The sequence below is a fragment of the Anopheles merus genome, chromosome X (genome assembly GCF_017562075.2).
Source record: "Anopheles merus strain MAF chromosome X, AmerM5.1, whole genome shotgun sequence".
NCBI lineage: Eukaryota > Metazoa > Arthropoda > Insecta > Diptera > Culicidae > Anopheles > Anopheles merus.
Genome location: NC_054081.1, coordinates 24,657,668 through 24,680,979, shown reverse-complemented (window position 1 = coordinate 24,680,979; position 23,312 = coordinate 24,657,668). Strand labels below are relative to the sequence as shown.

The following is a 23,312-nucleotide window of genomic DNA, read 5'->3' as shown; positions in this document are numbered from 1 at the left end:
TTTGCAATTGCTGCCGCATGTTCTGCCGTGGTTCCTGCCGCCAAAATCGACAAATCGTCTGCGAATCCAACTGCCTGTGCACCTTCAGGAAGATCCAACCGTAACACGCCGTCATATCCGACGTTCCAAAACGTAGGACCCAATATGGATCCCTGTGGAGACTCGACGCGTCACGGGACCATCTGTTGTATCGTATGTCAGTTCCCTGTCAGTGAAATAATCCTGCAGAATGTTACGCAGTTGCAGGGGAACTCCATTATCTCTCAGGGCCTCAGCAATACATTGCCAGCTGGCGGTGTTAAACGCATTGCGCACGTCGAATGCGAAAACCATGAGGCAGCGCCAATTACGGTTGTTTGTGCGCCCAAATTACATGGCTCGTCTGCCTGCATTTACCATCTGTTGGATTGCCAGCAATGTTGATCTCCCACGCCAAAATCCGTATTGGTACTCAGATAGTTGTAAATTATCTGAATCTTCAAGGTGCTCATTCAGACGATCCAGCAACAACCTTTCGAACGTTTTGCCCGCGTTGTCTAGCAGGCAAATCGAGCGGAAAGACGATGGATCCCCCGGTGGTTTGCCAGGCTTCGGCAGAAGTACCGGCCACTGCTTTTTCCATTGCTCGGGGAAGCATGACCTGTCTAGGCACCCCTGATACATTTGCCGGAAGGATCCTGGATAGTTCTTAATGGCAGACGCCAATACAGCGTTCGGCACGCCATCGAGACTAGGAGCCTTCCTAGGTCGCATACCGCTGGCGATAACCCGCAGTTCCAAATCAGTCACCTCACGAAGCGGCGCCCTGTTGCCAACTTCATATTCGTCTTCATTTGGCCACTCTGCTGGAGGATGATCCGGAAACAACGTCGATACAACGCTCTCCAATACCACCGGGTCCCGTTCTTGCGCTGTCCGAGAGGGCTGTAGGCGATACAGGGCCTTACGGTTGCACTGTCCCGTCTCATCATCATGCAACGCTTACAGCATTCGGTCAAAGAACTGTTTCTTACTCGCCTTAATACCAGTCTTCAACGCATGACGGGCCTGTCAATCCAATGCTGAAGTATCGGGATCGGTGGGTGAAGCTAAACGTCGCTGATCTGCGATACAGCATTCGTTCACCAACTCTTCAATGGCCGGAGTCCACCAATACGCTGGCCGACCGGTGTGGTCTTGTGAAGGGAACACGCGCGACATCGTCTCGTCGCAAGCTCTTGTCAGTGACTCGATCAGACTCTTCGCATGGGGCTCCTCAAACCTGGTTGAACGCAGTACTGCCTCGAAGAATTTAGGATCAAACTGACATGTGTTCCATCGCGTCTAGGCCAACCGCACTGATGCTGCTGTGCGTTGTCTTCTGGCTGTCCCTGTTTGCTGTTCCCTCGGTGACTGTTCTCCAACTGTGTAGCGGATGTAAACATGGTCAGAAGAGGAGTATCGTGACAGGATCCGCCAGCAGGTAGCAGGGTTTGCTGCCAAGTCCGGACGGCAGATGGACGGACTGGCAAATGCTACGTCTATCCTGCTGGGCCGTGCTGATCCACAGCCCCGGAATGTGTGGGATGTCCCGATATTCAATACCTCAAGTCTCAGATCATTAACCAGCTGTAGAAGCGCAATGCCTTTCGGCTTAGTATGTTCACTCCCCCATGCTGTGTGCAAGGCGTTGAAGTCACCTGCGAACAGCACCCTCGGATGGCCACGGATAATTATATCTATCCTTTCCATAATTTCCTCAAACGGCCGGACACTGACATCAGGTTTGATATAACAACATACAATTGTTATCCCGTCCACATCCGCTACGACGATACTAGGAACTGTAACACTGCGAATACGTCGGGGGGCCCTAGGCGGAAAGACGAGTTGAGGCCCCCTGGAAATGGTAAATGTTGTAGGGGCGGGGGAGGGGGAAGGGGATAGCGTCACTAAAATTGCTGTTGGGAGATTGAACAGTAAACTTGAAATGCCGTCGGGGGCCCCTTCGATCATCAGTCACAGGCTCTAAAATTTTTGCTGACGGGGGGGTGCAAATAATTCGCCAGCCTCGGGGCCCCAATGGCCATCCTGCCTAGCCCTTGTCGCTAGTACTCTGTCCATACGGCATACTATAGAATGGCGTTCTACGGGGCCCCTAAATCAGCGGGGGCCCAGGCGACCGCCTAGTCCGCCTACCGTTAGATCCGCCACTGGTCACGATGGCCACCGACCTGCCCCTGTCAACCAACCAGTTTCCGTTGTTCTGAGAGACTGCATATAACTCCGACAAAACCAATACGTCCGCCTTCTCTACACGCATCGTATTGAGCGCAAGATCCTGCGCAATCCTGCACTTATTAATGTTTATCTGCAAGATATACATTAACAGGGTTTTGGTGTAACAGCGCAGAAGGCGGCGGCAATTTGATGCGGGCCGCCACATAACAGACACTTAAGTCATTGGTACAGTTCACCGCCTTGTGATCGGCTGCACCGTAGCAAATACACAGAATAGATCGGCTCGTCCCCTGACATTCTCGGACCATGTGGCCGCGTTCAAGGCATCAAAACATCGACGCGACTCGGCAGATGGCTTCGGTGTTTCGCGAACCTTGCAGCTAGAAAAGCCAATTAGAAGTCGCTTGTCAATGAGATAGTTGGCGTCACTACGAGGCAATTTCACATGCGCACGTAATGAGCCATCACGCTGCACCCAGACATTAATTGAGGCCAGCATCGCCTCTTTTTCCAAGGCAATTTGAAGTGCCTTGCGGATATCTGCCTCCTTAGCCAACATGTCAATGTTTGGTATGATGACTTATTATATCTGCTACGACACGTGCAGTACCGCTCTCGCCGACGGCCTTTTGTATTTTGCCCAGGAGGGCTCCGGCATCGGCAAGTTGTTTCAGCAGGAGGCGTAGGTGATCCGTTGTCGTACGATTTCCGCGACGAATCTGGCTATTCTCCTCCACCAGGTTCGGATTCAGCCGAACCTTCTGGTACAGGGTAAAATACGTCACTCCAGCTGCCGGCACCACGAAGATTTTATCCGGCTGTTTACGGACTGGACGATGCTGCTCCTTGTTGAGCTGCTCGCTTCTCTGGTGCTGCAGATTTTTTTGCTGCAGTGGCTGATGATCATCAACCGATATCCGTCTACCCGCGATGTTGCTGCTGTTGTTTCTGCCGCCGCTCTGTCCAAATGTCTTGCCAGCGACCTTAGTTAATGGGTCCTCAACTATACCCGCCGACGTTGATACTCCTTCGTTCACTTCGTTGCTCTCTACCAGGCGGTACTGCTTTTGTTGTTGTGACGATTGTTGCTGTCGTTGCTGTTCCTGCTGCTTTCGCGTTTGCCTTTCTTGTGTATTCGGCTGCTCACGCTACCGCTGCATCATTTTGGCAATGAGTTCTCGATCTTTTCTTGTTTTCTCCCGCATTTCCTTTGCTCGCCGATCCACTTCAACTGCAAGAAAGTTCTCGCGGCGTAAAGAGTCTTCGCGTGCTTCACTGGCCTGTCGGTCCACACGCTTCGAGCTCTCTACCAACTGTTGGCGCATGGATTCCAGTTGAATTTGGAGCTGCAATACGAGAGCCTGCAGCTCAGCTTTCTCCTTGCACGTCTCATCGACTTGTAGTCTCAGCTCGCTCGCCTCTGTTGCTCGCGCTGTGCTTCCGGTGTTAGCGCGAGCAGCCAGTGGCTGTCGTGACTCCCTGCATGCCACTGTAGGCATTACCAGCTCCTTTGTCCTTACCCCGTGACTGCATTCTACCGGGCCTGCACGGGATCGGAGTTCCATGATGTTAGTGATGACCTGGATTGAGCCTGATGAGCTTTTTTATTATTATTATTTAAATAATATTATTACATTTATATTTTTGTTTTGTTTTTTTGTATATTGTTCTTTATGCATTTTTTATTTTATTTATTATTATTAATTTTTTTGTTACTACAACGCGGTTCTGCCTTACACTTATTTATCCCTATGCACAAAAAGATCGTTGGTACCGATTGGACGATGTTAGCCTTTGGCCGGAAAACACTTCCATTCGAAGATAGATTTAAATTGCGCTTCAGGCATTATACAATGTTCAACGAGACGGCCCTGCTGTCACTTGTCATTATTATCGTCCACTCACAGTATTGCTCGCTTATTTTATGCGTTTTTTCTCATACTCTTCCAGCATATTCCCAAGAAACTCCGGTTATTTGTTATAATGTTCCATCTTATTTAGCCAACAAATACACTTCTAAGGCGCCTTGTCATACTTTTCGCAATGTTTATCCGAAATATCTCTGGAGCGTATTCCCGCTAACACTTGGTCGGTTTAGATACCCGTCGAATCACTCGTACATACTTTGAGCTTCACCTACTGCTGAGATCTAGAAAACTTCGAGTCCGCACGAAATGTGAAATATGCCGGTTATGATTCGCCCGGTGGTTCTCTATAGATAAAAGTCTTGGACCATCCGAGCAAATTGATTTCGAGCGTATGTGACTGGGTTGAAGGTTTAACGGAGAATGTTTAAGTGTGTGTTGTGTAATGGTGTGTATTTTTTTTATGTACGCTGCAGATGCTAACACTCTCAGCGTGTTTGAGCGACGCATCCTCGGGACCATCTTTGGCAGTATGTTGGAGCATTAAGCGTGGAGGAAACGGATGAACCATGAGCTTGCTGAGCTGTACGGCAAACCGAGCATGCTTGCGGTGGCGAAGCCTGGTGGAGGATACGGTGGCTGGGGCATGTTATAAGGTTGCCGGACTCAAGCCCCATTAAAAAGGTGTTGGTTAGCGATTTCCAGTTCGACATGAGGCGCAGGGAAGCAAAGTGAGTCCTGACAGAAATCGGGTGTCTACATGGACAGGAGGTTGCAGCCAGGGACCGAGCTGGAGAATAGTTGTTGACCGGGCCTTGTCACATGCTGTATCGTAAGCACACCAACACGTATAAGAGAGAAGGAGAGAAAGGGAGAGAGAAAGGGAGAGAGATAAAAAATAGAGAGCGAGAGAGAAAGAGAGAGAGAGAGAGAGAGAGAGAGAGAGAGAGAGAGAGAGAGAGAGAGAGAGAGAGAGAGAGAGAGAGAGAGAGAGATGGCATATACTATGCAAATAAAATAAAATTGAAGCCCATATAGTTATTTTTAAATTTAGACTCCTCTAATCAATTTCTAAATAGAGATTAAGATAGTTAGATTTCAATTTAGATTGATAATAATAATAATAATAATAATAACTCAAATTACCAACCAACCACTATCTTTGGCTTACCTGAGTTACCTGAGGACTTGACAGATTTATTTTGTGATAGTCCAATCGTATGTCTAACATTGAATTGAAAAAAGTGTTTTGCGTTACTCTGATTATTTTATTGCTCAAATTTTCATCAAGTTTATTTTTCTATGTTTTATGTATCTTGGATTGTTATCATTATCATTACTACTTAATTCATTAATGTTATGAGTTTAATGTGTTGGAATAGTAAAAAATTATCTAAATGTATGAATTATTTTTTATGTTTATGCAACAGTTTTTTTGCTCTTATTTTTGTTTTTGAAGCATTTTTGCCTATTATGTTTTATCCATGTTTTTAGAATCGCCTGTTGGATTATGTTACCATACATTTTTTGTGAATGTTGAAGATTTTGGTAGTGGCCAGTATAAAAATATTGCATAATTTATTCAAGTTTACAGCACAGTCTCCATTTCTGCAATTTCAGTTTTATAAGACCAACGATATAAATCTTGTGAACTTCCCCCAATGCTTAAATTTCCAAACAAATTAGGCTGTTGGTAACCGTCATCAATCAGGTCACGTGCTCCCGTCGTTCCAGCAATACGAATTATTTTATTCGTTGAGCCTAGTTTAGGCTGTGGAGGCTTTATACCATGTATCTGCATCGTTTTTTCAAGATGTTGATTCCGCAACCGGCTCATATCAAGCTCATGTTTTACTTTCCAAAGATGAGTATCACATATCGGATCATTACATCTGTGACGACGCAGGATTTCAGTCGCTTCATACACTGCACCACGAAATGTGAGGGATTTGCCCATGCTGAGCGATATGAGCGCGCAACAACCTCCTCGATCTTTTTTAGCCAAACGTTTACGGAAATATTTGAAGTACAAATGCTCTAATAGCAAAAGCAGTGCAGCAAGTAAAATACCAGCCATTAGTAACAGAAACGCAGAAAGGAACTGTTCAAGTGCAAGAGGATCTGATGATTTATGTTCCTGTTTCCCTGGTCGACATGTGCCAGTCATCCAGAAACGTCGAAGACGTTCTAGATCACCATTTGCTCTAAATTCCAAAAGTCGTTTGTTAAACATTCCTACGTACTTTGAGTTTCGGCTAAAAGCTAAACCATATCCTGTCATGGCATACCATTGACCAACAGTGAGCAATCTGCAATCCTCATCTTGTTGTACTAGATAATCAAGAACTGTTCCGTCATAAATGAATGCGTCGAGCTGGCCACTGAGCACAGCGGTTACTCCATCAGCCACGCTTGAACGATTATATTGCTTCATATAATAGTGCATTTCTTTAAAATATTTTGAAATTGTGGAGTCAGTATGACTCCATGGGATTGTGCCAAATTTAATCGTAGGTTTATGTGAAAATGGATGAGATAATCGCGAATCATCTAGTCCTGTGAACTCATGAAACTCTTCCCGTGTGATCATGAACGCAGCCAAATTGGCTGTATAGATAGCGAGAAATACGACTGCAAACATCGCCCAAACATTAGTCATGAAACGAGAAGTAAATCCTCGAGGTGAATCAACGTGTACAGCAGCCTGAAAGAGAACAGCCCATACCAGCCAATAAGTCCGAAATAAAGAAAACCGGTATGGAGTAGTTTGACCATTTTGCAAAACCGTCTTCATATCATACCCGCTTGGCGACAGCCATTCAAAAAGAAAAATCATAAATGTTGCAGCCTGAATGGCAAATATTCCGACTAACATCCAAGAGGCTGTATCAAAAGGCTCTAAAAAGGCTGTTGGTGAAATTATACCAGTTCGCTTAGCTACAACGATAGCAATACCAGTTTCCATAAAAGGTTCACTGAAGTCTACAACTGCTTCGCGTTCTGCATTTATCATTAACGAGGTTAAAACCATGTCTGTTTTACGATTTACTAGTTCATGGATCAATCCATTCCACTTACCATTTTCTAATGTTCCCCATTTTCCATCCTCAACGCGCACGAGTTCGTAGGTGAACCCTAACTCTTCTGCAAATTTCTCCAGTAGATCTATACAAAATCCACTGCAGCACTGGTAAAAAGATCCATTCTTATGAGCCTGACCCATATCTATGTCAGTCATTTCATGATCTGCTGCTACTCTACAGAGAACGCCTCGGTCCATTAGGCACTTACCACTAACTGGGTCAGCTGGAGATAAATTGATGTAGGGTGCCTCCTCCAAAAACGTAATCTTCAGATGAAATTTTTCTGGAACTCCTTGTGGCGGAGTATGTGAATTTCCTGGCCATGCAATATCTCGAATATCAAGTTTTTGTTGTTGCCATGATTTCCAAATTCCAATTTCTTCCCAAACTAAGCCTTTACTATTTACACTTGGCCGTAAGTTCATGATCTTCAGTTCAGCGGACTTTAAATCACCGTCAGCGGTGAATTCTATGTTAGGTTTATTTGATTCACTCTCAAGCGATACATTTCGCAGATATTTAAAAAATACTTCACCACTGTCCCACCGACCTCGGCCTTGATCTTCGCAAGACAGTTGATGAGTATCCAATCTTCGGCCAGTATTTTTGACGTCATTTAAGTAATACTCAACACCATACGCATATACCCGAATAGCAGTAGCAATTTCATTGACTAAAGCTCCAGATGACGTGTCAAAGTGAACACCTAACATACCTATTGGGAACTGAGGATGCGTTTGAGTATTTTCTATTACACTTTGAGTAACAACCCATACGTAGTTTTCACCAGTAATTTGTAGCTCTTCTGCGGCATGTAAAATTTCAATAGCTTCACTTTTTGTACAATATAGCAGCATTACACGAGCCTCACTGTTCACCAGCTCCAGGAGATCACTAGGCCGCGTTACAATTATAGAATTGAGTATTGTAAATTTGAAATGATCCTGAAAAACAGAAATACAAAATAAATATATTAGTAGGGTAGTCAAACAAAGTAATATTAAAAGTTATCAATTGAAAATTATGCAAAGTATTATCTCTACCCAGAAAAATCTATCTGCCAATAATGAATTTGTAAATTTTTATTTTAGCTTGCAACGTTTACATTAAAAACTAGTTTTTTTTGGCAAGTTAAAGAAAAAAACACTTGCTTCTCATAATCTTCCTTTGTAAATAATAAATTTATGCCTTCTTCTTCTTCTTCTTTTGGCTCAACAACCGTTGCCGGTCAAGGCCTGCCTGCACCCACTTGTGGGTTTGGCTTTCAGTGACTTATTGATCCCCCCATAGTAGGATAGTCAGTCCTACGTATGGCGGCACGGTCCATTTGGGGCTTGAACCCATGACGGGCATGTTGTTAAGTCGTACGAGTTGACGACTGTACTACGAGACCGGCTTTATTTATTTATTTTAAATTTATGCCAGATTGAAAAAATAAGTGTTACTACATAACTTGCGAGCTAAATTTCGTCCGTTGTACGAACATGGCATGTATAATGGTTTTATCAGCAACTTTTATCAATTCAGTTTTCACCAAAAAAGTGTGGCATCAATTCTGCCCGCTACTAACTAAGGGACGCGATTTTTCCTTGCTTCCATGAATGTTTACATATCACTTTTCAATGTCAGGCCGGTTACGGAGGCGCGTCTAACCAAACGCATCAACTAGCCAATTTTCCCAAGAAATTCCTCTTCAGCTTCTGTTGAAGCTTTTTGTCATTCGAAATCAGCTTTTTCGATGCTCTGATTATTTGTCTCTAAAAGTGATCAAGTGGCAAGATCTTCTTCTTCTATTTGGCGTAGCGTTCTATGCGAACATGTCAGCCTACACAGGATTTCGAGACTTAATTTATTACCACGCAGCCGGATAGTTAATCCTTGCTACAACAAGGGTACGGTCCATTTCTGGGCTTGAACCCATGACGAGCATGTTATTGAGTCGTTCGAATTGACGACTGTTCCACGGGACCGTCCCGTGACTAGATGTATTTATTTTTGACTAGATGCTTTTTATAAAGACTTTGAGCCGATTGATCTTATTCGAATCTTTTAAAAAATAACTTAATTCTGTACTTCAAATCTAAAATCCCTCTTTGCAAGCCATGTATGGTGATAGAATTCTCTGGTCTTGGTGTGATGGATGGTCTTTCCATGTTAGTGTTGTGGTCTTCATGGTTCTTAGGAAAGAGCGACCGCTGCTACCCCAATAACCATTCCAGCTATTGGCGATGATGGTTTTGCTAAGGCGAACGAAGTCACGGCGTAAAAGCGTATTATTATGGCAGCAAGCCAGGTTATTACGTCCTTCTTTGGCAAGTCAATCTGCTATTTTGTTACCCTGAATATCTGTGTGACTAGGAATCCAACAGAATTTGCCTGGGGTCATTCTGGATGTTGCAGAGTTGTTGGATATGCGGGTCTAAGGTGGCTCCAGCTCCAATTTCTTACTTTAAAGGAATTTAAAGGATACTTGCACCTTCAATGAAAATCACGTTGGGTTTGTCTCTACGTAGGCCTTCGTTAGCAGCAATAACCAGGGCTTTTGCTTCTACAGTAAAAATTGAAGTATGATCTGGTTGCTGGATAACACGATTGTCGATTCTGGAGTAGATTCCACACCCAGTGGAACCGTTTTGTACTGATCCGTCGGTGTAGATCAGATGGTGGTTATGATATGTTTGCTGTACAAGTACAGCAAAATGACGGTTGTCCATGAGACTATTGCAACCAGCCCGAAGCTGAGAAATCGGCGTTTGCCCTTTGGATAAGGGCATCAGCCTTGATGTTTTCTCCATCATTCGTCCTGCAGCTGCTACTATCTTGTCCGTTATTATGCGGTCAAAAGTCCACTTTTACACAGAAGTAATGCTATTTGAATGCGATTTGAAGTTGGGTTTGGCGGGAGGCGCGATGTTGACCGGTTCCAAGCATTCTTAAAAGATCAAAACGGTTCTTCGCTTCTCTTTTGACCCGTGTAGTGTGTGCTTTAAATGTTAAGTGAAGATCAAAAGTCACTACTAGGATATAGGCTGTGCGTGTATTTGGTATTACTGAGTTATTGTATGTTATGGGTTTTAGAGTATGATATTTGCTTTTGCAGATGTGAAGTATTTTGGATTTGGAGTGTGAAATTGTGTAACCTGTCCAACGTGACCATTCATGAACTATATTGACTCCTTCTTGTAAAGTTGTGCGTGATCCGGTTCTATTGTTGGATGCTGAGACAAGAACTATATCATCAGCATACATGAAACATTTTATGTTACTGGGCATGGAGCAGAAGAGGGATTCTACACTAATCAGGAAAAGAATGGGAGGGAGAATGGCACTCTGCGAAACACCATTCTCTTGGACATGCAGATCAGAAGATTGAGTGTCAATCAATACATTAAATGTGCGATTTTAAAGGAAGCTTTGAAGGTACGCTGTAATGCGTCCTCCAAAACCCCACATATTGAGCTGTTCAAGAATTGTATGTCGCCAGGTTCTGTCAAAAGCTTTTGATAAATCTAATATTGCACAGTCAATGTGTTGGCCTTTTGGGTAGTGGGTTTCTAAAAATTCATAATGTTCCGCAAAATATGTCTCAGTACCTTTCCCATCTCTAAAAGTGTGTTGATTGGTACTAAGGAGGTTCTGGTCTTCTAATTATTATGTCAGTGTCATATTTACCATTCTATTCTAATTAGTTCTATTTTGCATGCCTGGCGAGGGTGGATGGAAAACTCTTAGGACCTTTTACTACCACCAAGGGTTTGCACCAGGGGGGCGGGCTTGCCTGTCTCATATTCAGCCTGGCACTAGAGAGGGCCATCCGCGACTCGAGGGTGGAGACTACGGGAACCATCTTCTATAAGTCAACCCAGATCCTGGCATACGCTGATGATATAGACATCATTGGTCTGTGGCTCTCCTATGTAGCAGAAGCCTACCAAGGGATCGAACAGGCGGCAGATAACCTCGGATTGTAAATAAACGAGGCAAAGACCAAACTGATGGTGGCAACATCAGCGGGCCTACCAATAAATAATCAGAATCTACGTAGGCATGATGTACAGATAGGTGAACGCACTTTCGAAGTCGTCTCAGAAATCACCTATCTGGAGTCAAAGGTCAGCAACGACAACAGCATGGAAGCTGAGTTGCGCGCAAGGATGCTGGCTGCCAACTGGTCAGTTGCTGGCCTGAAAAATCAGTTCACCTCAAAGAACCTGTCGCGACGGACGAAGCTAGGACTATATAGTATCTATATAGTACCAGTACGTATGTGAGTACGCCTCTGAGACATGGACACTGTCCAAATCTGACGAAACCCTCTTACCCAAGCGAGTCAACACGCTCGAAAGTAGTAAGGAAAGTATAAATGAAGTAGCCTTCTACTTGCCGTTCTACTTTTGTTGCTTAAAATCAGAAGAATGTAGAACATCTGGGTTCCAGGAAAGAGCAAAAAATGAGTTTTCGCGTGTACACCACCACACACGCACGCGACGACTCACTCTCACTCGCCCCACAGATCTATTTTTAGACCATCACTCACTTCCATCCACGGCGGTCGATGTGACGCGATGTGTGTCGTCGCGTGTGTGTTGTCGATTTTTTCAGAAAAACTTTTTTCTCCAGACCAAATTTCTGACTTGGAGCGTCGGCGTTCCGATTGAACCATCGCGACTTTGATCAGTGCGCGCGGTTAAATCGCCCTTTTGTATTGTGTTGTATGTAGCGTGCGCGCCAAAATTGTAAGAGTGCGCGGAGAGTGAATGTGGTTTTTTGGGGGTGGGGGAATGAGATACAGAGACAAATTTCGCTACACATTAACACATACATTCTCACTGCACGGGTTGAACTGCGAATACTCAGTTCTGAGGGAATATATTCTTGCGCTCGCGCTTGAGTGCAAGCAAGCGTGGTATACAGGATAGAGGGAGACAAACGATTATTTTGCTCCAAGCATTCTACTTTTGTCCCGTTGGGTAGTGGCGTGGAGAGGAAGATGCTCAGAAGGATACTTGGCCCCGTATGTGTGGAAGGACAATGGAGGAGACGCTATAATGACGAGCTATACGAGATGTACGGCGACCTCACTGTCGTACAGCGTATCAAGCTCGCCAGGTTCCGGTTGGCTGGCCATGTTGTACGCATGGAAACGGACGACCCAGCCAGTAAAGTCTTTTTATGCCGTCCACAAGGACAGAGGAGGAGTGGTATGCCCAAATTGAGGTGGCAAAATGGCGTGGAGGCGTCCGCCATTAAGGCCGGGATAACGGACTGGTAGACGAAGGCGCGAGAACGTGAGCGGTTTCGGACACTCTTGAGGCAGGCCAAGACCACAAAGCGGTTGTAGCGCCGGATAAGTAAGTAAGTAAGTTCTATTTACCATTCTCTCCATGATTTTGCCAATACAATTCAGGAGAGAAATGGAGCGGTGGCTATCTATTGCATGTGGTGATTTATTGGGTTTTGGAATGGGAATTGTGTAACAGGTTTTCCAGTCATTCAGTATGTTCCCGGAAGACAAAATATCATTGTAAATCTGAAGCAGGACTGTTTTGGTCCGGTGAGAGAGATTTTGATCTGGCAAGGGAAATTTGGGACCAGATAAAATTGCTACTTTCTGGAACATTACTTTGGTGGTTGTCTAAATTGTTAATTGTTCCAATTGTTAAAGGTAATTGGAAAACAAATTTTCCCCAAGATAGATTTTTGGTAGTTTGACGGCTTCTCTTGATTCTCGATGGGTTTCGTGGTAGTATTGTAAAGAAAAATTTATTGTTTGTTTTTCATTATGGTTGGAGACTCTTCATTGCTTTATGTTGAGTCTTAATGGCAATGGCAACTGTTTTGTTCTACCAGACAACGGACTTTCTGCCAACTTTACCCTTTGTAAGAGGGATACTACAGCGCCTACCACAAGTATATGGACAGTCGTTTTTCGCGATTTGCGGAAAATCCATAAGAGATAGATGAAAACAGTGAATGTATGAGTTGTGCAGAATGATGTTTCACATTTTTTCGTAAACCTACGAAAAATTATTAAATTATTAAAATTTAAATTATTATAATAAAAAAAATTAACACGCTTTAACACGACATATGACGAAAAAAACAAATTATGGTCGTACCATAACTATAAAGACACTTCAAAAAACAGATTTCAAAAATCGTTCAAAAATATAAATAACAAATTCCAGAAAGGTTTTAAAAAAATACATTTTGTAACGATTTTTAAAAAGTGTTTTAATAACTTATTTTAAGGGTTTATATGTCTTAGAAGATAAATTTTTTTTCCGCCTGTAATAATTGTGTAGAAAATGCAAACCGAGGTATGTACAGAGATTTTCAAAAAATATTTTTAAATTGCCATGAGAACCTTACCAATTTTGTTAACAACGGTTGCGATTGATCCGATCAAGCAAATGTGACACAAAAAGCTCAACAATGATTTTTTAGCAGAATCTAAATATTTGCTGCTGTTACATACATAGTTAAGGAATGTAATCCTAGTTTGATATTTTTTTCCTCCCACCACCCACTTCACCATCGATGTTCTCTTAGATCGCTATCAAGTCGCCGGTAGTCGTCTGCTTGTAGAGTTTAGTCGTGGATTCGTGAGGTAGTTTATGAGCCTTAATAAGGACTGGCTGAATTAGTAATGTGGTATTTACATGTATTAGATAAGTATTTGTGATACCGGTAAGAATATGTGCAAAGAGTAATACTCTAGACCCATTACAGTTGAATATCGTGTTCGCCTGCACTTCCTCCAAAACATAAAAGGGTGCCTTTGTAGCGGTCTATGAGAACATCGATGGTGAAGTGGGTGGTGGGAGGAAAAAAATATCAAACTGGGATTACATTCCTTAACTATGTATGTAACAGCAGCAAATATTTAGATTCTGCTAAAAAATCGTTGTTGAGCTTTTTGTGTCGCTTTTGTTTGATCGGATCACTTTTAAGCCGTTGTTTACAAAATTGATAGGGTTCTTATGGCAATTTAAAAAAAATTTTTGGTAATATTTTTACATACTTTGGTTTCCGAATTTTTCCATTTTTCCAAACAATCATTACAGGCGAAAAAAAAATTATTGTGATTTTTTTATATTTTAAAAAATATGTTTTGATAATTACTCGTATAAAATTTAGAAAACCTTAAAATAAGTTATAAAAACACTTTTTAAAAATCGTTCAAAAATGTGTTTCTTTAAAACCTTTCAGGAATTTGTTATTTATATTTTTGAATGATTTTTGAATGCGTTAGTTAGTACATAAAACCTGTTATCTAAGTTACCTAAGTGTCTATATAGTTATGGTACGACCATAAATTTGTTCGTCATATGTCGTGAAAAAACGTGTTAATTTTTTTAAACATACAAATATATGACATAGTATTTTTCACAACTCATACATTTACTATTTTTATCTATCTCGCAGGGATTTTCCGCAAATCGCGAAAAACGACTGTCCATATACTTGTGGTAGGCGCTGTAGTTAAGGCTGCATTTGTTATTGTATCTGTAAAGCGTGTAAGGGAGGGAGGATCATGTAAAGGTAATGAAAACGTCATTCAACGCCGTCATTTCCACCTGGGAATTTTTGAGGGCTGTCGATTAATTGATGATTAAGTAAACTAAGTTGAACGAAATGTTACTGGTAATCACTATAATGGGTATCGTTATGAATTGAAACAGAAAAGCTAGAAGCTTTAGAAAAAGAAAGAGCACCACAATCTAAAATAGTTCCTTTTTCACTAGTGGGACAGTTACGTGTGGCTGTAGTGTTATGAATGACCTCGATGCTATAGGTATAAAAAAGTCCCCCACCTAGAAGGTTGGACATTAAAATCACCAAAAATTATTGCAGGTATGCTAACTGTGGTAACATTGTTTCAATTTCATGAGCAACAATAGAAGGGGATAGAGAAGAAGGAAGGTATCGAATAACAATCACGGATTCTATTGGTTAAGATATTTTAACGGGTATTGCAAGTATGTTGGTAAAAATATTAGAAAAGTTTAAGCTACGCTACGGCATCGAAATAGTCCTCCGGCAACGGGAAAATTCCCAAACATAAATTGCACCACTCTACCATACCGCCATCCGCTGTACTACTGGGGCTTTTGTCACAAGTGCCATAGCAGCATTTCTATGTGAAAGTGGACTTCAATGATTCGACCACATCATAACCGACAAGATAGTAGCAGCTGCTGGACGAATGATAGAGAAAAAACATCAAGGCCAATGCCCTTACCCAAAGTGCAAGCACCGATTTCACAACGCTTACAGAACAAACACTCCCCTCAGTCACCAAACTCATCCATATCGGTAGTCGCCCCTGGTACAAATAGACTAGACCATCAAAAATCAGCTTCGGGCTGGTTGCAATAGTGTCATTGCTAACCGTCATTTTGCCGAACTCGTTCAGCAAAAATGCCATAACCATCATCTCATATTCACAGACGGATCAGTACATAACGGTTCCCCTGGCTGTGGAATCAACTCCAGCATTGACAATAGCGCCTACTACCAGATCATACATCAATATTGACCGCAGAAGCAATAGCCCTGGTTTTTGCAGCTGATGAAGGCCTACGCAGAGACAAACCCAAGGTAATTTTTACCGACAGTGCAAGTGTCCTTCAAGCACTTGAATCTGGAACCATCCGCGACCCGAACGTCCAACAACTCTGCAATATACCAAATTCACCCCAAGTCATATTCTGCTGGATTCCTGGTCACACAGGTATCCAGGGAAACAAAATAGCAGACCGACTAGCCAACGCAGGACGTAATAACCCGGCCTGCTGCCATAACACTCTTCCACTCCGTCACTTCATCCGCCTTAGCAAAACCATCATCGCCAATATCTGGAATGATTATTGGGTTAGCAGCAATCGCTCTTTCTTGAGAACCATGAAGACCACAACACCACCACGGAAAGACCATCCATCACACCAAGACCAGAGAATCCTATCACAACTTCGGATTGGACACACCCGGCTCACCCACACCTTTTTATTGCAAACATCCAGCCCACCACTATGACGTTTCTGTGGCGTCAACATCACCGTCCGTCCGTCACATCTTATCCGAATGCCATAGTTATGTTGCGGAACGCACCACCTACAAATTGGACCACAGCATCGAAACCGTCCTTTTGTAAACACCAACGTAAATTTCCTAAAATTCAATGAAGCATAAGTGACATCGACCTGTTGTAGCAGCTAGTTCAGGTCGGGCCTTGAACCTACTTTTACTCGACCCGATCTCGGAGTTGCATATGCTATATTGTTTAATTGTTTATTGTTTATTACTCGTTCAATGGATAACAATGGATCCGTGTGAATGTTCTTAAGTCCAATATTAGTTTAAAATAAGTAGTAAGATCATCTTAATAATTCGTTTCTAAGGCAGTTTTTAACGGACTCCACTGAGATTCCAAAATCAAACAAATGACGAACTTCGTTAAACACGCTAATCATGGAGTTGAGGGAGTCTCTAGATCCATATCCAGTTCGACTACGGTTCAGGGCAAGTAACGGACGAGAGCGAAGCTGAACAGCAGGCGCGTTAAAGTTTAACTGCTCGAGCAGGGATGAACAGTCGATGTTATTTTGCAGTAAACCAGCCACAAACAGTTGTTGCGCGGTACGGCGTCTGATGTGGAGCGGTTGCAGTCCGAGAAGCTGAAATCGCGTTTCATAAGGTGGTAACTGACTGCCAAGGTGGCCAAGGTAACAAGCGTGTTGCGTATCGGGATAAGCGACGCTGTATCGATTCCATTCTCTCAGAAAGTCTTTGGGTTGAGGGCTTCTAGACAACACAGGCGGGCGGTTAATACCGCAGTATAATGCTTTGATGCAGACTGGGTCTTTGAAAGCTCTTTATACGAAACAACATCTTCTTCAACAAATCTTTATACGAAACAACATGCCAAGCAATTGTTTACCTCGGGTAAACACCTCCTCCGTTTGCTGGTCAAATGACAGCTTTGAATCAAGTATGACTCCGAGATCCTTCATAGCATTAGTGCGTTCTATTGGTAAACCGTTAACTGTATAGCTGGTGTTCTCAATTTCTCGTGCTCGTGTGAATGAAATGACTCGGCATTTTCCAATGCAGAGGCTCAGGCAGTTTCGATTGCACCATTGGTGAAAATCGAATAGGTATTGTTGTAGCTCGGAGTGGTCTGTATCATTTTTTATCGTTATGTAGATTTTAATGTAATCTGCATACATTAAATAATTCGCTGCTGGTACTACATACGATAGGTCGTTGATGAACAGTACGAACAGTAGTGGACCCAGGTTGCTACCTTGTGGCACACCAGATGATGCAATGAAAGACCTTGAATGGCACCGTGAGAAAGATACAGCATACGATCGATTGACAAGGTACGATTCTAACCAGCATATTAAATTTCGCCCAAGTCCCAACTTATTCGTCTTGGCTAAAAGGATGTTGTGATCGATGCTATCAAAAGCAGCCTTTAAATCCATATAAACTGCATCTGTTTGCATCCTGCTATCCATGTTACGGAGACATTGTGATGTAAAGTCAATAAGGTTAGTAATCGTCGACCGCTTTGGAACGAAACCGTGTTGTTGAGGGCTAATATAGTGATATGAAGCCGTGAGTAAACTTGTTTGGATCACTTTCTCAAAAACTTTGGCCCCAGCACTGAGTGATGTTATGCCTCGATAGTTGGCTGCATCTTCCTTGTCACCTTTTTTAAATATGGGGACCATCCATGAACTATTCCAAATAGAGGGGAATTCTCCTTGTTGCAGTGAAAAATTAAAAATTTTGGTGAAGATCGGCGCTATGGACTCACAGCATCGGCTGAGAATGATGGCAGGAATACTATCTGGGCCAGGACTAGCTTTGGGCTTGACTGCTTTGAGTACATTTAGAACAGATTCTTGCGATATATTAGTTAAATTAAGGTCGATGACATCATTAGGAGTATTAATTAAAGCGTTGGTGATAATATTGTCGTCAGTAGTTGAGATTGTGTATGCCTCCTCGAATCTACACGCAAATATATCACAAATATCTGAAGCAGTTGAACCAGCTCGGTCATTGTGGTAAATCGATTTAGGTGTCACATTTGTATTATTGTGTTTCTTACGAAAACTCCAGAGAGCTTTGGGCCTTTTAATGAAATTCTTCTCCAACCGAGACAAGTAGCCACCGTAGCGTATTTTATTGTAACTACGGTACAAGCGAGTTGTTTCATTTAATATGCTTTTGTTAACAGGTGATCGGTACTTCGTATATTTTTTTAATGCAGCTTCCTTAGCTCTTTTAAGTATTTTTAGGTGGCGGTCAGACCAAGCAGGGCCGCTCTTTGGTGTGATAATTGGTACACACGAATCAAACGAGGATAAAAGAAAGCGTATAAATATCGATAAAGCTTCATCAACAGAATTAAACTGGCTAATTCTGAACTGACTATTAAAATTGGTTATGAACTCATCCAGCCGAGTAAAATTGGTTTTATAAAAATTCATCCTAGGTCTACTTGCTTGGGTCAGTGTAGGATTAGGCATTTTGCTTGGAATTTGAACCGTTAAATCGATGGCTGGATGGTACAGGTCAGGAGAGACCAGTGGTGTTGGGCATTGGTGCAAATTGATGCAGTAAGTTGCGGCAATAAAATTTGCGAATACTATGTCGAGCTGCCGGTTAAGCGAGTTTTTGATACCGCTTATTTGATAAAGATCGCTAGCGTTAATTTCACCCAAAAACCGGATCTGACCGAGGATGATGAATTTGCCACATAGTGCGCGAACGATGATGAATGATCAAATGTTTGTTGTGATAGTGACCACGATACTGCCGAAAAATAAAAATCTCCAAACAAAAATATTAGATCATTAGTTTTTGCATGGTTTACTATGGCGTTTACACTTTCAATCACCGATGTAAGAGTATCTGTGTCGTTAGCTCGATTAGGAGGAATGTAAACAGTCCCGATGAATATCGTGCAAGATGATAGGCGAACGGTAACCCACACTTGCTCAAGTGAGTTACGAGGTAGAGTGAGTTCACGGGTGTTCAATAAGGATGAGCATGCAATCAGTGCGCCACCACCACGAGTATGCATACTATTAGACAAGCTACGATCACATCTATACACTGAATAGCCCGGGTCAAACAGTAGCGATGATGGAATTGAATTGTCAAGCCAGGTTTCGGTGAGTATTATTATCTGATATTTGGCGTCCAATGTGTTCAATCCGAATTCTGTGAGTTTGGTACGTAGTCCTCTAACATTTTGGTAGTGAAAATGTATATCACATGGTTTCAAAGCAGTGTCAGTCGGTTTGGCATGTGAAATGTTTTTAATATCGCGAACTGAAAACATTTTCAAGTGAGTTGCTGTGTTAGTGCGTGCGTGGTCATTACATGAAGTGTTAGTGTGCGAATAGCGACTGGCTGATGCTTCTTGTGTGCGTAAGCTTCATAAGCTGTGTTCGTGATGAACGTCATTGTTTTGAGCCGTACGATCAGCTGGGATAGGTGAATGCTCCATATCGTGCACTATTGGTTGTACATTACTAGGTGATGAACTATTTGGCTTTTCATTGATGGTTTGCTCTGCCGGTTTCGGAATATTATCGATAGGCACTGCATTGATGCTTTGAAGTGGGGTTTCATGTGCATTCATCGGTGTGAGACAAGCCAAAGGATGGGATGAGGCTGGACGGTTATCACGTAGTATAAATTCACGTACACGTAGATTAGAAGGCCAAACCGAAGACGATAACGCAGTTTCACGAAGATGAGCCGGGATGCGAACCTTAAACGACATCGGTCTAGCCAAAGTGGTGTCGAAATTTTTGCCCATCAAGCTAAATGCAATGACGTCGATTGTGGCCAGCCGTCGTTTCACAGATTCCACGACTTGTTCACAGGAAGTGCCATGAGCAATGTTAGCTAAATGAAGCCACATTTTGGGTACAAAGCGGTTTTGAACGGTTGGAAGGTTTGGAGAATCGTTATCCGTGCCATAAATAGCAATTGGCTGGCGAGAAGTGATGTTATTTGTGATGTTAATATTGTTGTGCTCAGCAAGTGACGGTACGGCTATGTTATTGTTGATATTGTTATTATTGATGTTTGTTGTTCTTTTGGCGACAAGCGAGATAGCAGGTGAAGTGTTTGTAGCACTGACCAACTCGGAGAATAATCTCTTCGCTGGTAAAACTCTGCGCAATTTGGCAGGAGGGTGACTGCTCAGTGGTGTTCTCTTCTGCGATTCATTAAGCTGCGATAGACCAATACGAATTTCTTTTGCTAGAGGTTCAAGTGCAGATTTGAGACTATTGGTGACGGCATCCATTGTTGTTTGTATGCTCGACTGGGCCAAAGCTTGTTTGATGTATTTAGTGCGAGGATTAATAATCACATTGTTGCACGCTAGGCACCACCAGTGGAGTTGTTGGTATTCGTTGGTTAGCTTCAGTGCATCCTCAGAAATGCGGGAACAGCGGATGTGGAACGGTGAGATGCAAATATAACAGCTAATCAGGTCTTCGGTGATCTCGGTTGTGCAAGAGTTGCAAGTATGTTCCATTTTGAAAAGGAATTCACAGGTCAATGCCTTGACCGGTTAATAGACGCACTACGCGGGTGATGCGACCGACGAGCAATTGAAGAAGAACTAGCACAATTGCAAAAAGTATGTATAATACGTTGTGGGCAAGCTCACTACACAACTTTTTTACTAAGAGAAAACTGATTGTTTGTTAAAATAACCGAAATACGGAAAATAAATCACGGAGCTATACGTAAACACGTCTGACTATGCCGATTTGACAGCTGCGAAATGTATTGTAAATATATTGTACCTACTAAGCCTTTCGGGTCTATTAAACAATTTCATTCAATCGTTTCTTTTTATCTTCCTTTTCTTCTTTAACACAATAACCGATGCTGGTCAAGCCTTGCCTCTACCACTTCTTCTTCTTCTATTTGGCGTAGCGTCCTACGCGGATATGCCATACACATATAGACATTTGAGACTCAATGGATTACCATGCAGCCGGATAGGCAATTCTTGCTACGGGGGGACGGTCCATTCTGGGCTTGAACCCATGACGGGTATGTTATTGAGTCGTTCGAGTTGACGACTGTACCACGGGACTGCCCCTCTACCACTAGTGAACCCTCCATGAAGCTATCTCTTTCTCGCGTGTGGTCAATGCTCGTGAGCTGTTGTGGTGCTTAAAGAAACCGTTAACAAACATTGCAGCGACGAAGTTGAATTTTCACAAATCAAACCAAAAAAGCGCAATAGGTTCAATCGTTGAATTCCGATGATATGCGAAACATAGGATGACCCTGACAATGGTTATTACGCGGGGGGTGCGCAGATGGAAATTGGATCGCAGTGTTCGGGAGGGAGCGAATAGGTTGACTCGACTTAAGAGTGCGGGGGAGTCGATCTCGCCGTTGAGAAGCCGGAAGATAAAAACGCACTGCGCATTTCGGCGTCGTTTGCTGAGTGTTTCGAGTCCGAGAAGCAGACACCGCTGATGACTTTCGAAGAAGATGCGAGTCTCTCATCGAGTAATTAAATGTCACAGGGCTTCGGACTCTGCTGAAAGAAATGCACTGGCATTTATCCACACATACTTCTAGTCCGTTTCTGATGCACCAACTATCGAGATCATCAAGGACTATCTGGAGGCGTTGACAGTCACTAGCGTTTTTCACAGGAAGAAATATTTTCACATCGTCGGCGTACATGAGGTGTAGGCCCGCCGGTAGCACAAACGATAGATCGTTGATGTAAATGAGAAAAAGTAATGGGCCCAGATTACTTCCTTGAGGGACTCTGGACGAACTGGAAAAGATGTGAGAGCGATGGGGTCCGATACTTATGTGATATGAGCGACCAGTTAAGTATGAGCGAAGCCAGGTAATATGGTTATCAGCGAAACCGAGTTTTTTAAGCTTTAAAAGCAGAATAACATGCGATATGCTATCGAATGCGGCCTTAAAGTCGATATATGCAGCATCAACTTGGATGCCACGATCCAAGTTGTCGAAACAATAACCGACAAATTCGACAAGATTAGTTGTGGAAGACCTCTTTGGTAAAAACCGTGCTGACTCGGGCTCAAGTAGTTGTGTACCGCAGTGAGTAGCGGTTTGTACAGAAGTAGTTCAAACACCTTGGCACATGCGCAGAGAGAGACTATGCCACGATAATTGCTAGCTTCAAGACGGCTGCCCTTCTTATGAATTGGAATCATTCGAGCGTGGTTCCATGACGCCGGGTAGATTCCTCACGCTAATGAAGCATTAAATATTTTCGATAAGATCGGTGCAACTTAGTGGCGGCAGTGTTTTAAGATGTAGGCTGGAATGCTATCAGGCAAAGATGAAGTAGTCGGTTTTAAGTTATTGAGTGCATGAACTACGGTGACCTCATCAATCGACGGCAAAATAAAATCAATCACATCGGAAGGCGTATTGCTCGTGGCTTCAGCAAGTAAGTTTCGGTCATCGACTGGAACAGTGAATGCATCAGCGAAGCGGTTGGCAAAAGTGTCGCAAATATCAGACGAATAAGTACTAGTTACTCCATTGTAGCTCAGGGATGAAGGAATACCACTTATGTTGCGTCGTTTGTTCCAGAAGATCCAGAACCGCGTCGGTTTCGTAAAAAGTTGTCTTTCAGTGCCGCGTATGTAGGGGCGGTAGAACAGACGATTTTGTCGCCGATAATTATTCAGTGCACCAAAAAATATTCTCCTATGCAATGCTGATCTAGTTCTGTGGTAATCATCGTAAGCTTTAGATTTTATTTTCTTTAGCCGTCGAAGGGATGCGTTTGACCAATCGGGACCAGGTTTAGGATGGGCAACAGGAACGCAGGAATTAATCGCTGAGCGCATAAACGCGCTAAAGGATTCCGTGGCTTCGTCGATCGTCGTAAAATTGGAACAGTCAAAATCAAGGTCAAACGACGCTATTAGAGAGTTCATACTTTCCACATCCGTTTTGAAAAAATTACAACTGCTGAGGGACTGCTTGTTTGCGCTACGGGAGAATTGTGTGTGAAAACGAATCACCGTATCCAACGAAGGATGATGACAGTCTTCACTAAGAAGTGGATTGTCGTCTTTTAAACAGT

General features: G+C 42.9%; 1 protein-coding gene across 2 annotated transcripts in view; it reads right to left on the bottom strand.

Moving 5' to 3' along the window:
* Positions 1–5,342: 5,342 nt before the first annotated feature.
* LOC121596139 (glutamate receptor ionotropic, NMDA 2B) overlaps positions 5,343–23,312 on the bottom strand; it is a 253,362-nt gene continuing 235,392 nt past the window's right edge. For both annotated transcript variants that reach the window (XM_041920819.1, XM_041920827.1), the window contains one exon: positions 5,343–8,112. In XM_041920819.1, coding sequence (XP_041776753.1) covers positions 5,674–8,112 — 2,439 coding nt within the window. In that variant the 3' untranslated portion in view covers positions 5,343–5,673. The remainder of the gene's footprint in view (positions 8,113–23,312) is intronic.